This window comes from Amblyomma americanum, chromosome 3, assembly GCF_052857255.1.
Source record: "Amblyomma americanum isolate KBUSLIRL-KWMA chromosome 3, ASM5285725v1, whole genome shotgun sequence".
Classification (NCBI taxonomy): Eukaryota; Metazoa; Arthropoda; class Arachnida; order Ixodida; family Ixodidae; genus Amblyomma; species Amblyomma americanum.
In genome coordinates, this window is record NC_135499.1 from 157,220,194 (window position 1) to 157,235,632 (window position 15,439).

General features: G+C 48.2%; 1 protein-coding gene across 1 annotated transcript in view; it reads right to left on the reverse strand.

Annotated features, from left to right (window-relative positions):
• Positions 1–1,420: 1,420 nt before the first annotated feature.
• The window catches only part of schlank (ceramide synthase schlank), a 30,383-nt gene continuing 16,364 nt past the window's right edge, over positions 1,421–15,439 (reverse strand). The window contains exons 6-9 of the mRNA XM_077658489.1: positions 15,082–15,210; positions 11,767–11,873; positions 9,242–9,398; positions 1,421–5,469 (exon numbers count right to left, since the gene is read on the reverse strand). Coding sequence (XP_077514615.1) covers positions 5,356–5,469; positions 9,242–9,398; positions 11,767–11,873; positions 15,082–15,210 — 507 coding nt within the window. The 3' untranslated portion in view covers positions 1,421–5,355. The remainder of the gene's footprint in view (positions 5,470–9,241; positions 9,399–11,766; positions 11,874–15,081; positions 15,211–15,439) is intronic.

The following is a 15,439-nucleotide window of genomic DNA, read 5'->3' on the forward strand; positions in this document are numbered from 1 at the left end:
GAAAGTTTTGACATTACAGCTCTGTTTGCATAGGTGTAATCAAACAAGGTCATTTCTGCTTTTCCTTTTGTTTTCTGAAGATTACATTGTTATTACTAATTGCAATACATTTATCCTAGTTCACTGCAAAAGGCACAGATGCAGCTACAGAGCTAACATAAATACCAAGGTTTTTTTTTTATTTCAACATTTCAGAGGTTACTTATCACTGCTGATGCAACAAGCGATGCATTTCTTCCCAATAAAAAAAACAAACTGCACTGTTAACATTTTCAGCAATGTGATAAGGTAGCTAAAACGTAGCCGATCAGGCAAAATAAAATTTGTAATCCTGACTTGATTTAATGATTTTTATTTTATGTGGCCTCCCAACTTGAAGGACTAAAGACAAAATTTTTGCTTGCGTGTTTTCTTTCATACGATGTGTTAGACACTGGTATACGCAGCGTACCCCATGGCATTCGCCTCCCACCGCTAATGTATTACCACTAATTTATTTCTTGATTTGTCTTGGTTTCATCAACCGAACGATGGCTATGACAAGTCACTTGAGGCACAAAAAAACTGCAATATTACTGGCAGTAGTAGTAGTGGTTTATTAGAAATGAAAAAAAATATACATTTCATTTGTTGCAATTCTCGCTCTTGCAACAGGCTGGTTTAAGCGACTGTAGAGTTAAAACTACGTATCAAAGTTTATATTGCAGTTTTTCTGTGCCTCACTTGACCTAAAGTACAACTGCACGTCATAGCCATCGCTCGGTTGATGAAACCAAAACAGCATGAGAAGAAATTGAACTATAAGCGGCTGTAGGCGAATACCATGCACCCAAATCGGGTGTCTATAGTCCTTAATACTATATTTCAGGGTATTTGCCCCATTCAGTCAATAAATCTTGAATCAGCATTGTGTGCAACAATGTCAGACTATGAAAAGTTCCCAAAACACACATCATTCCTTTTGTATCCAAAGGGTGCAACTGTCACCTCTATTCATTTCTAAGGTGTTAATTTCCTCCGCCCCCATCTAAACTACTCCACCAAGCTTCCCAACACCAACAAATCAACAGCTGTACTGGCCACGGCATCCCCCCCTCAGAGAAACGGAGAGCTTAGTCTTCTATTTGCACCCTTCTCGCATGGACGAGATCGCGCTGCGCCTCTTGACCTTCCTTATTGCGCAACTGTTAGGAAGCAAAGCTCAGTAAACGGACACCGAGGACAAATCGACGACATTACCCCCTTCTAATTACAAAGGCCATACTAACCGAAAACAGCTTTTATATGCCAGAAAAGACCACAACACTAAAGGTGCAGCCATTACCGGCAGATTTCGCAAGTAAACTGCCGTGCATCGACAGTTTCGTGGATCCCAGAGGCTATAGGCTACTCAAATTCACTGTACAATCAAGAGTTTGAATCAAGTGGCGGGAAAATTTAATAATGAAATTTTCTAGGCAAGAATGATTCTCTTGCTGCCAGACAAAGGTCAGCATAGCTACACACATACACAATAGGTTTTTACCAAGAACACAAACTGGATAGAGTTATTCTCAGTATCCTTCTTAACAAAAGTCGCAGCAAACTTTGAGAGTGAGCCAGCAGGTCAGCCGTGAGCAGCATTAGAGAGGAGTTTCCCTGTCCGACGAGACAGTCCGTATGAAGAGAATATATTTTAAGTCAGTTTTAAAACATTGAACTAATTTGCCAAAAGGTTTGGAAGTCGTAATAAACCAGTTGCGGTCTTCCGCAAGTACGCCAGGAGCGCCGGGATCCAGTATGCTGGATTCAGGCGCCTTTTTGGCGGCATGCCATCTCAGGATTGTCAAGGCACTCCGACACGCCAGCCAGCCGCCGTTAAGGGAACGCCTTTATTCCAAGACGCCATCCACAGCTTGGGGGGCGTGCAGCAAATGGCGAACCCGCGGTACAAAACAAAATGCGTCTGACGCAGGAATGCTTGACCGGACCACACTTCTTGCTACAGCCAGCGCAGCTCCGCCTTTTGGCCACTTCAGTGACTCATTTGTTCAGCCCATTGGAACTGCACCGCCAGGTGACATGCACGCTCTTTTATCAGCGTATTCCCTCACAAGTCTTCTTAAAAAGGGATGGTCAATTTTGTGACCAGCCACGAAGCACCTGGCGGAGCTACGCCAGCGATGACACCACGCACGGAGCGCTTCGTGTAGCGCGACAACACGCTGTCGGGGTGCACCAAACTGACGACTGAGGTGCTGCTTCTGACGGTCCGCCACTACCGACCACCACTGCAAGCGGCAGGTGCACGCGCGTGCACGCACTCACACTCACTCACACACACACATACATACATACACACACAGACGAGGTGCACTTGCGACAGCTCCTCTTAAGATGCACACAGCACATTCTGTCGAACCTTTGTGGTCTGCATTGACTCGCCCAGCAGGCCTTCCCGCCACCTCTGGGCAGGGGCGTGGTGTGTATAACAGGCAGGGCAGAAAAGGAACTACACGCACGCATTCCCCCGCGGCGAAGAACACTCCAGTGCGCGCATCACGCTGCAGCCAGCCGCCGGGGCCGAGGTGCGGCGCGTGACGCAGTCCGGTACGGCTGCCGCCGCTCACAATGACAGCGGCAGTAGTACAAAGTAAGGTCAAACGATATAGTTGCAATGTCCTACAGGAGCTACATGCAACAAAACTGGCGTGGCCGCCCATCCGCCGGAAGCATTCGTATGCGAGAGAGCGCATACACACACACATCACAGCGTCTGTGCACGGTACACGATGCACCAAAGAACATGAAGGCAAGAAAGCAGGTAAGGAAGTACAATGTGTTGCAGCAGCAGAAATACAAAAATACTCTTTGGTTCCAATTCTCTACTACGCTAGACAAAGACAGAAGCATCGTTACTTAATGGTAAGAAAAAAAAGGCGGGGAGAAAAACACAGGACAACAGACGTAACTGCACAATACAGGGCACAACCATTCCTGCAAGCTGCTGCCACTATTAAGAACGACTCTCGTGACAGTACCCCGTGCCCGTAACTATTCCCCTCTAGGAACCCGCTTCAATGAGGGGCTCGAGGCCGTTGTAGGCCGCGGGCTCGTAGAACATGCCAGGGCACCTTTGATGACAGGCTCACATGACCAACCAGGTCAAGCATTACAGCTTCCACCCTCCCTTCCACCCAGGGCCACATGCAACTCTAAGGCTAAAACAAAACATACCAGATCTCGGATGGTGACAAACCCCTTGGAGTGCTTTGGCAGTGGCTGCAGAGCACTACACTGTACTCCCTGGGTTTCCGAAAATGTGTGCTGCCACAATAAGAGAAACTTAAAGAAACCTGCTGCAATAGGCACGTAGAAGCCCGTCTCGAGCATGCCGTCCCACCAACACTGACGGAGTGGGGAGCAACCATCATGCAAGCAGCATCCCACAAGATCCCATTAAAGGGTGTGGCCACCAAGCCCATCCGTTAAGTGTATCTGCTATTCCAAGCCCCTCTGTAACAGGTACATATGCAGGCACACTTCTCAGTGACCAGACATGCAGCCGCACACGTCGGTTCAAGTCCTGTGGCCTCAGCACCACAATGTGAGGATTTTATGCAACAGTAATTTAACTCATATCACTTTTCACACCAGCCAAATCAAAAAATGACAATGAATGCCAATTGATCTCCAATTCATTTCACTTTTCACACTAGTGAAATCAAAATGACGACAAGGAATGCCATTTGATCTCTGTACCAAGCTGTGATTTCCATTCAAGCCACTTGTGCCCATGCCACATCATGCAATCACGTGCCAGGGCTGGAAAAATTGCGATAAAGGTGTGACACTGCTTGCATGAGGGAAGCCCACCGCTCCGGCTACCGATGCTACGCAAGAAAACCTTCCTACCCACGATGCAGCAGCACTGAGGACAGAGAACGAAAGACAAAAGAGTCGGGACGGCCCACCTCTCCTGGCAGCAAGAGGGGCCGCCCCGCGGGCCTGCACACGGCTTGTCACACACTGCTCCCAGCTCCAGCCACACCGCACCATCCGCGGTGCCTGCCTCTAGGAAGGAAACAGCCACTACTCTGTGACCACTCTCCTTGGTAAGCTCCACACCCGGCATGTCCAGTGTGATACCATCTCTACGCCAGGCAGAAAAATGCCCTCACAAATGACGGGTTGTTCGCATGACGCCACATGTTGTGGTTGTATACACAAGCGAAGCACACTAACATTAAGAGAAGGTTGTTCGTATGGTAGTGCAAGGCATTTACCGCTAGGCACCAACCACAATGCACCAAAAGTCCGCAGACAGCTTGCTGCTTAATTAATCACGGCCACAAATCCAGCAAAGAGGTGGTCACACAGTGCGGTGCCCAGAGTGGTTTCGCGCGTACGGTGGCAGAGAGGCGAGCAGCCTTGCCTGCCGAGCAGCCCAACACAAGAGGGAACCCAGACAGGACATAGGAGAACCACGCTGCAAGAGCAAAGGGCCATCCTGACGCCCGGAAATAGGCAGCCTACCATGTGCACTGCTCACGCCTTGCAGGCATTCATTACTGCACAGTGTGATCGAAACGATCCAGGTACACAAAAAAACGAAGGACTGTCTACTCGATGAAGAGTGACTTGTAATTTGCTGTAGAGTCTATCACTGAGAGTATAGAAAATACCTATTTCTGGCATTCATGAGGTTCTCTCCTTTCTTATGGTCATCAGCATTATATAAAAGATTCACATCCTCACGTCCCCTGGCAAGCAGTGGCAGCTCCTGCAAGCTGCCCATAGTCCTCTGTATGCTGGAGGCAACATCTCACCCGAGTATCTACAGCTCAGCCTATTTACACCTACTAAACTGCTCAGCAACCTTACAAGCACAACCTGCAATTATCCAGATATGCACCAGCCAGGACATTAAAAAGTGTTCCTATAGTAGCTGGCCAGTCACACTGAATGTGGACCTCTAAACAGCCACAACCGACGCCAATTGCCACGTTTACATCCAGCATGAGCGAGCACAAGTGCAGCCTTTGGCTTTTGCAGCGTGGTTGCAACCAGGCAAAAGGAAGTTGCAGATCCCCCACACCGTGTGCAGACAAGAGAGAGACACATGCATGGTTCTAATTCTTATCCTGTGGCCCTGAGTCGGCACTCCTTTCGAGTATCACCTATAAACCTGCCCCTTCAAACTCAACTTTCTGCACCAAGGGTCTACAAAGAAGAGCATAAGTAAGATGCACTGATTGGGGAGGTCCAGCAGAAATGAGGGTGTGTGAAGGGGGGTACAGAGCTGCAAGTGTCAATGCATGCCGGCAGTTGTCACGGGGGATCGTGCATGGCCTTTTCTTGCTCCTTGGCTCGGCTCTAGTCGGCTTTACGGCTCTTGTGCCGCTTGAAGTCTCCGGCGTCATGGCTGTTCTGTGGTGCCTTTTCATCCTCCTGGCTGCTTGACTCGTCATCACTGCGCAAGTCCTTGACCTGCGCATGTCCCGCCAGCCCACCTCAGTAAATGTGCACCCCTAATAAAAATGCAAAATGGTGCAGGCTCACCATTTTGAGTGTGTCTTGCTCTGACCTACAAATGTCAGAGTGGAAAACTTAGCTGCATCGTGATACATCTCCAATAGAGCAGAACTTCAATGTTTTTTATATTAATGCAGGAAAAAGTCATATTAACCACGAAAATGAATTATTAAAAATCTATAAGATATTGAAGAATAAGACTCTACAAAGGCATTTTCTGGCTTCACTTCCAAAAAGGGCAGGTGAGTGCTGATTGGCACAAGGCCTCTATAAGTTTAGAGTTTGTAGACTATCCCATTTGCTCTGCACCTAGTGCAAAAGAACGCAACATACCCTTCCACCCTTGCTGCAAAACAGTGGACGGAAGGTTAGCTTCCATCTGGACATTTAGAAAGCTACCTGACCTCAATTACAAAAAAGATATGGCGACGAGAACCACACGAGACTGACTGTACAAAACACCAATAGAATGGCAGCCTGACTCGGGGCAAAAGTATGGCAAAAAAATTATTTCATGAAACTGGACAATTCGGACATCCCACTTGGTTAACGAGGGCCTCGGTTCTGGCAGACTTGATGTCATAGGTAACATAAGAGGGTTCTCGCTCAGCTCCCGCCTCCCCCGTTTGATCACGTCCAATGTGGCACTTGCTGTAATACAGGACGTACTACGTCCACCGCTGTTGGACAAGGGTGGCGCTGGTGAACACTCTTAAGGTAAGGTTACACACAACATAAATACAGCTCAGACCATTTATAACGCAACCACTTATAATGCGGGCCACATTATATGCGGCTTTTTGTGACGACCGCTTTGCTGTCCATAGAGTTACACGTATTGGCGTACCGCTTAATATGCAGCCGCGCATAACCGGAGACCGCGTATAGTGTGGTTTCTGGAAAGGCTGGCGGCCCGCGTACCGGCACAGGCTCGTGGGTACCGACGGGTGCGACGAGTGTGCTTCCGAGATTGCGCAAGAAGGGAGCAACAGGTGGGGCAGGGGAGCGTTGTCAGCAGTGTTCAAGGAAAGGCTGCCGGCGGGAGGAGAGCAAAATAAAATGTCGCAAAGCAGGCGTTTTTCCCCTCGCTCTCCAATGCGCCTCCGTTGGGCACACTGATTGGGCAAAACTTGAAAGCACTTGATGGCACGGCTAAACGAGCATGCTGGAGCGGAGGCGGGCTGTGCATTTCCGTGCAAGCTCGGCAACTACGCGCACGTGCGGCAGTATTTTTGTTGACACGCTGACAACATGGGCAAGTCTACCAGCCTCGGCTGTCATCAGTTCCGATGGTGTCTTCTCCGAAAGCCAGGAAACGGCAAGCTTTGTCTCTGGGAACCAAGCAGAGCATTGTGAGGGACGTCGAGAGCAGTTTAAAAAAGGTTGCGGTGGTAAAAAAGTATGGCGTCGCCGACACTACTGTGTCTGCCATTTGGAAGAATAGAGACAAGCTGCAGGAAGACTCCACTTCACTTGCGAGGAAGCGGATTCGTGCATCCAAGTACGAAGATGTTGATGCCGCTTTGTTTAAATGGTTTCGAGAGGTCCGAGCCCAGGGCGCTCCTGTGAGTGGCCCGATACTGCAAGCCAAAGCAGGTGCTTTGCAAACCTTTTGGGGCATGATTCTTTCAACCCATTGAACGGTTGGATTCAGCGCTTCAAGGACCAGCACAAGATAAGCTGTCGGGCTGCCTCCGGCGATAGTGCAGAAGTCGACGACTCTGCCACTGATGCCTGGCTCAACATTCATGTTGAGAGCATGCTTTCGAAGTACAGTGACCGTGACGTCTATAACGCTGACGAAGCTGGCGTCTTCTACAACCTGCTTCCGAATCGCACTCTCGCTTTGCAAGATGAGCGCTGCTCTGATCGAAAGGCGTCGAAGGAGCAAGTGACAGTCTAATTTTGCGCCAACATGGATGGCACAAACAAGCGACGCCTGTTCGTCGTGGGAAGACCAGCACAACCACGGTGCTTCAAGAAGCAGGATTGTCTACGTGTTTTGTACGCAGCCAACAAAAAGGCGTAGATGACCCAGGAGCTCTTTGCCAGTTGGTTGCAGAAATTTGATGACGACATGGTCGCCGAGAAATGGCAAGTCGTTTTAATTTTAGATAACTGTTCCGAAAGCTGACTGAAGTGTGCTTGAAATTTTTGCCGGCAAATACGACAGCTAAGAGCCAGCCACTAGACCAGGGCATGATCGTGACGGTAAAAGCGCACTACAAAAGACGCATTTGCGAACGTTTAGTGCTGAACATGCACCAAAAGGAAGCACTGAAGGTGGATTTGAGGGCTGCCATCGATATGATCATGGCATCATGGTGGCAGATAAAGGCATAAACGGTACAAAAGTGTTTCAAGAAAGCTGGTTTCGCGAGGAATTCCGGAGCCTCGGACAGTGCCGCTGCCAGTGATGATGTCAACGAAGAAGTCATCGCGGACGACGTGTGAATTGTGTGAATGAGAACAACACATTCGCAGACTTCGTCACCGAGGACGAAGATGACGGCGCTGAGTGCAAAGTAGCCGCAACAGATGAAGACATCGTGGCAGCGGTGCGTGGTTGCAATGAGACTATCCGAGGATGAGCCCGACGATGAAAATAGCGTAGTTTTTTCATTCTCTATGACGCCTTAAAATAAATTTCTTTGTTGCCTGTGATTGCAGTGTTGTGCATCTGATGCATTTTCAGGTGCACTTTGAAAGGCAGGCTGGCCATACTGAATAGGCAAATTAGTGCAAAAGCTTCGTTTTGGTTACAGTGCAGTACCTGCAGATTTTTCTGACTCCCGCAGTATGCGTTATAAGCTGTCTATGCTGAACCCCCAAAAGCAGATTGGACAGCCGCTGCTGTAGCTGTTGGTAGAGCACCGGACATGAAATTTGGAGATCGCGGGTCCGGATCCCACCGGCGGCATGTGGTTGTTTTTACTTTTGCTTTCTAACCATTTATCTCCCAGCAATAAAATATTTATGCAATTAATTTCCCATTGATCAACACCGTAAGTAAAAAGCAAAAAATTGAATAGAAACATTCCCCATGCTCTGGTTTCAGTGCCTGTTGGCTTCCTTCGTATGTATGTCATAACTAGCCTCTCATTTCCCTTTCGTTGTATGACTATAGCACAAGTGGCACTGGTGTCCAGGGATATGTAAAGACATGTTACTTGCCCCCTTTTATTATCAGTCAAGAAGGAACACTGGGATGCTTTGTTTTAAGCTGCACTACACCATTTTCTTTGTGTTCATTGCATGCGAGTTACTGAGCATACTGTCAGCACTTTTCATGTTACATCATGGAGATCGTGATCAGTTTACCAGGTTTTACATTATGGCATGTGTGTTTATGCAGGTGTACTTTTTTTCTGCTGGGTATGTGTGCATACAAGGGGGTGCTACAGATGCCCTGAGCATCTTAGAGGATGTGTTCATTCATCCGACAGCATTTGCGCACTGCACCATGTGGTGTAACTGCAAAAAATAGTTACTGCCACAGAAATTTCTCACACGAATCATTTAATGACAACACAATTTTAAAAAGAGTTCAGTTGATGCGGCACACTTTTCTTTTTGGTCCCCCGATAATTAGACATTCAGCAAATTCCAAAATTTTCTCCAGTTGCATGAAATGTGAATTAACGTGGTTTTAATGTAGCACAGACTAAGCTTCAGGCTGTGCTAGAGCAAACCTTTTCAAGAATGGGAAAGCAGGCGTGCCACTCACCCCATTGCTTGTAATAGCCTGCAGCGCCATTCGAGCAATCATCCAAGTCCAGACTATGTGCAGGAACTGCAGGGCGGTCAGCAGTGTGTTGAAGATGTAGTAGGCAGCAAACATCTCAATCACCTTCACTGCTTCAAACATGGTGTAGTAGATCACCCTGCACAGATCACACATCCACATGTTATGCTTCGAACTCCAACCCTGATAGTAACACTAAGTGCTTCAGGACGGGAAACCAAAAGGAATGCCTCCTTTAATCCTTTGACAGTGTGGTATTTCTCCAAGAATGACGCCCCCACAAGGAGGGAGCAGTTTCAGTGGCTTGGACAAAGCAAAAACGGCAGCTTGAGAACAAAAGATGGAAGAGAGATGGAAGAGCAACGCTAGGGCCTTGGTGTGCCACAGATAGTGGTGAGCAGGCCCCTGGAGGGGTAGTGGCGCACACCCTGTAAACTTGATGCCCCTTAGCATACACGGCATGAGAAGGGTTCAGCTTATGTTAAAGACAACGCAGCGAGCTATGGAAAGAAAAATGATAGGTGTAACGTTAAAAGACCGGAAGCAGGCGGAGTCGGTGAGGGAACAAACGCAAGTTAATAACATCCTAGTCTAAATCAAGAGGATGATGATGATGAAAACGTTTATTTAAAGCCACAATGACTTAGATTAAGGGAAGGCTGATCAGGTCCCTAGTCCGGGACACCGTTGGTAAAAGCCGCTGCCGTGCTCTGGCGACGAGGACTCGTTCCTCGAGGTCCGAGCTGGACAGGGCCGCCTCCCAGCCCTCCAACGTTGGCTGATTTATTATGTCAATACTATTATTTTCCTGAGAAGCCCATACCATATGGTATAAGTTTGCCTTCTGGCCACAAAATTTGCACTGTGCCGAAAGGGACTCGGGCTCAATGGCATGAAGCGTAGCTGGATTATTAAACGACATAGTTTGTAGCCTTCAAAGGTGACATTCTTCTGATTTACTAAGACCCTTAGCGGGCCTCGGAAGTGTCTGCCTTTCAAGGTGCAAATGCTGTAATATCTTTGAATACGTTGTTAAAGGAGAGGGGGAGCCTGAATCGGTAAGGGAGGACGTAGAAGGATTCCAGGGAAGAAAAGCTGGGGCCGAAGCATATGCCCACTCGTTTCCTTCAACTCCCTGGTGACCTGGTACCCATATTAGCTTCTTACGTGCAGCTGAAGTCCTACATTGACTCAGAATTTTGCACGCTAGTGGCGTGATTCTGCCACGCATATAGCTGCTTTAAGCCGCCTGGGAATCTGTAACTATGTATTTCGATACGTAGTGCATTGCGGCTAGGGCTATTGCTACTTCCTCCACAGCTTGTGTATCCCCGTTACGAACTGAAAGCCCATCCACGACCTGCATTTGGTGCACCACTGAGATTGTTGATATCCCCTCTACAGGACCCGCAGCGTCCACGAAGAAGGCTCCTTCTCTTGAATCAAGAGGGAGGAATGGGCCTGGGCAGGGCATGCAAAGCAAAGGCAAGATAACTGCTGGTTCTCAAGGGTAACGCAGTGGATTCCAAGAGAAGACAAGCGTAGCAGGGGGCAGCAGAAAGTTAGGCGGGCGGATGAGATGAAGAGGTTTGCGGGGATACGGTTGGCGCAGCTGGCAAAGGACAGGGTTAATTGGAGAGACACGGGAGAGGCATTTGCCCTGCTGTGGGTGTAGTCAGGCTGATAATGATGACGATGATGAAAAAGTTACAACAGATGGTAGAACCACCCTCGCAAGGTTTGAACAAAGAATTGAAAGCCTAGGGGTGCTTGCACTCGTTTCGCAAGTTCAGCATGCGGCACTAGCGCCGAGCGACCATGCCCCCAGCCCAGTTTGGAGCAGGAACCAGACTAAGAAAAAAAAGAAAAAAAAATCAATTTTTTACAGCATTTTGATAGCTAAGTACTACAACTGGTTCACAAGATTATCAATGCGAGAGGAAAAAATCCTGTATACAGTATCCAGTTGCCCCACAGTGTTTTTCTCATTCCCAACAAATTCAGTCCGACGCTTTCTGTGGTTTGCACCGTCTTCCACACTTCCTCAAAAGGAAATAATACTAGGCACTCTTTTCTACCCCTTCTCTTATCAGTTTTAACTGGCGCCATTTCCGCCACTCACTTCCTATGTTAAAAGCTCACATCATGCTACAGAAAGTTCTCAAGCCTCCATCCATCCCAAAAGTGCACTTGCATGCTACCAGGACAGCATGAGTCCTAAGAGCGCAGATTGAACACTGCCAATAATCCTGGTTCCTTGGCCCACAGGTGACTTTAGGCCTCCACAGGAGACTTCAGATTAAGGCCACTGAGAAAACATTCTCCATGTACAGCAGGAGAATGCAGGATATTTTGATACGACATACTATGCTGACAGCAACATTGTTTACCCTACTGAAGAAGTTGGCGCGGAAAAACGAGGACAAGCGAGACAAACAAACCCTAGAGGAAGTCCCCTGCACAGCTGTCACTAAAAAGGGGAGACTGTGCCCTACTAGTGTTCCAACCTGTATGGGTAGAGGCCAAGCCGGGACACCAGCCAACAGATGGTGAACACAGCAAAGGTGGCATCTGCAAGACGCTGCCGCTTCACGTACTTGGCCATTTTGGCCGCCTGCACAGAACAAGGCAGCGAGAGAAAGCATCAGGTGTCATGCACACTGGCAGCCTGTGTCTGCACCTTCAGCTGCTTCAATAAGTGCCTCTCAACCATGGCCCCCTAACCCACTCATCCAGAAATGCGACATGGCAGGCCATGCATAATGGGAGTAGACAACACATAGCAAGGCAGTGCTCCATTTTTGCTGGTCGTGAAGCTATGGAAGTTAGACGCAGAGGCTGCTGCAAAGGGCTCAGCTGTAGATGAGAGGGCAACAAAATGGCAATGGCACATATGAACTTGATGCCTGCTGCTGCATGGACAGTGTTTTGTGCATTCGCTAGTTATATGGAGTTTAATGGCGCAAAGGCAACTAATACCCCTGTAACACGGGCATTTCGAGGGCCCTCGAATCGATAGTCTATTGACTCAAAGGCAATCGAGCGCTGCTACACGGGCAGTTTCAATGGCGATCGAGTCAATAGCCTATCAAGTCAATGGAGCAGCGCGGAACTCCATCCAGATTTCGAGGGCCTTCGAGCGCTGCCCAAGGTTGCTAGCGTTGCTTCAAGCGGCGCCAAGCGCACTTTCGTTCACGACACATTCATGGTACAAAAGCATGAACAAACATTCGCCTAGACTTTAATGCAAGCAGTCTGTACAATAATTCTAAAATTGTATCAGACTGGTTTTAAGCGCATTAATTTGGCGTTGCGGTCTTTGCATTGTTTGCGTTGACAACATGGTGGTGCCCTGCCCGCCCGCTTCGCAGCGATAACAACTAGGTCGCTAATTCCTCAAAGCAATATCGTGTTCTAAGCTGTTGTATTTGCCTTCGATTTGCCCATTCTTACCCTCGCATAAAGATTTAAGAGACAAATAGCTTTTGTTTTTCAGATATCAAGGCGACTTCCCATGTGTTAAGCCTAACGAAGCAGCGCTCTGACGCGGTTGGACTGGCTTGGTTTTGACTCATCTTGTATTAGAGTGGCTACAGCAGTGTCTGCATCTGTCCGTCGCGTACGTGCAATTAAAAGGGTTTTAAACGACATGCGAGTATGCGTGTATTTAAGCATTTCGTATACATTTATCAAATATTTTTGTTATTTTGTAAAATCTAAAGTAGCGATTGTGGCGCCACACAAGCGTAGCGTGAGAAACGAGAACCATTTCAATAGCCATTGAGATTTTCCGTGTAGCAGCGACACAACTCCTTCGATTTCGATGGTGATTGAGAATCTCGAAGACCCTCAACTCGATCGGCATTGAAACTGGCCGTGTGACAGGGGTATAATGCTATGGTGCGCCAAACACAGGGTTAGAATGTCTTGTGTTAATGGAGACACCTATAGTTTGTTTAAAATACTGGCTTTGTGTGCATTTTCGAGTACCGGCAGGGTTCAGAGTTTTCAAAGCCTACTTTTGGGCAACTTCGGTGGGAGGTTTTAGAAGATAGTTTCTGTCAAGAGATTCAGAGATTATCATAGTTACCGTACGATCTTGTGTAAAGGCCGCACCCATGTATGAGCCGCAACTCCTGTTTTGGACTAGATAATTAAAAAAAAACTTTGAAGAAAGATTAAAAATCTTTTTTAATTTGTGTATTGCCGCATGCACCTTCAAAATTCACACCCGAATTAAAAAAAAAAAGTGCGGCCCTCAAATGAGTTTATACGGTACGTGTATAATCAAGTGATACACAGTGGTCAGAATTTTTCAAGGTACACTTATCCTGTTCCAACCTTCACTTAAGTCTTCTCGTGCACAAATATGCAATGCTCCTAAACAAAGCTTCTTTAAGCAACTATAGCATGATACAACTCAAGAAGGCAGCGGCGAATGTCCCCCAAAGGGGGCCTTGCAGCCAATGGCAGCAACCAGTTCTCACATCACATTTAATCCCCTAGCGTGAAATCACAGATGGCAGGTGCCTCCATGAGGTGGGATTGGTAATTGCGATGTCACGACAATCGGTCGACGTCATTTCGGAGTATTAGCTCTTCTTAGCTCATTCTTCAGTTTTGTGCCACCTGCGTTGGTGCCATCTGCAGCACAGACCTTGGCAGCACACTTAGATGCCGTGTACCAGTAACGATGACATGTGTTTTATGTTTTGACCGGAGCGCCGGCAGTGGCGGCTTGTCCAGTGAAATTTGAAATGTGCCAAGACAACGCTGCACCCAACTGCGCCAGTGCACGTGTTTATAACGCCAGAAAGGTGGAGTGGAAGGGACATGGCGCACAAAGTGATGCGTGTTACGTGCACTCGTGCATATGGAGACTGAAAGTGTGGGTTGCACACCACCGAGTTAGCCAAGCCCAACCAAGACAAAGAAAGCGTAAGCGTCTCATCGGTCCTTTTTCCGGGCGATCCGACGGCGTCAGCGGCAATGGGCAAAGTTACTCAGCAAAGGTACTGAAGGCCCCTGATCCAACAAAGTGCTGAAAGCCTCTAATCTAACTGAACAGACACATGTGTAACGTTGTGAGGTGCACAAAAGATCCTCGGAGGACTTGTGAACGCGGTGCGTCGAAAGTGATGCGTTGGACAGCGGAGCGCTGACGTGTCAGAAAACCGAGGTGTTGAGGAAGACAGCGCAGCGGATATCAGGTCATTCAAGCGTGGAGGTGGCAGCCGTCGGACGCTGGGTACGTGCTGCCGTGGACCTCCCTTGGATCACTGACGCAAGCCTCCTGCATTCTTTGCAAGTGTGGAGGTGGCAGCCGATGGACTGAGGGTCCGCGTTGCCGAAAGGCACTCTTCGATAGCTTGCTTTAAGCCTCTGGCATTTCGTGACACCATCGACAGGACCTGGCTAAGCTTTTCCTGCGGCTGCCAAGTTCTTCGGGCTGTTAACGGGAGACCAGCGGCGTCTCCCCATGTTCCTCTCCGCTCCTATTACCACCTGGCTCCTTCCGCCGCTTCCTTTGACACATCGCCAGTGACACGTCTCACTACATCGACCCACGTTTCCCCAGTCTGCAAGGCATTCCCACTTCACCTGGGACGGTCAGTACCTGGTGAACTCTTTCCTTTTATTCTGTAGTGTTATACGCCTGTTGGGTGCGTGTTTTTCTTGTTGGCCCCGTTTCCTTTATATTACAAATACGGCTTCATTTCGTTTTGTTTGATCTCTTCGTTCTCTTGTTCGAACTTGCACGCGATAGCGTTCCCCTTCGGAAAGTGGGGGACGCGCTACCAATCCGCGACAAATGTTCTCACCTCAAGTGGCACGTCGGCAAAGTCGTGTACAATGAGCACCAGGCTGCCTATGCGGTGCAGGTTGCAGGCCCATGACAGCGACAGCAGCACTATGGTCAGGATGTGGTGTACAAACATTTGCCAAAAGTCCTGCACGGGAGAAACACCAGACACTTTCTCAGTCACATTCAATACACCATGCCTACGATGAACGGTGTCATTCTGCACCAGTGGTGCACCTTAGGTGCACTGGCTGTTAAAGTCCGGATCATGCAAGAGCTAATTGTCCACAATTTATACAGCACCGCACCTCAAAGAGTGAAATTAATGCAGAGTACTTTCATGAAAAAATTGAAAATATTTAAGTTGAACAACTGAA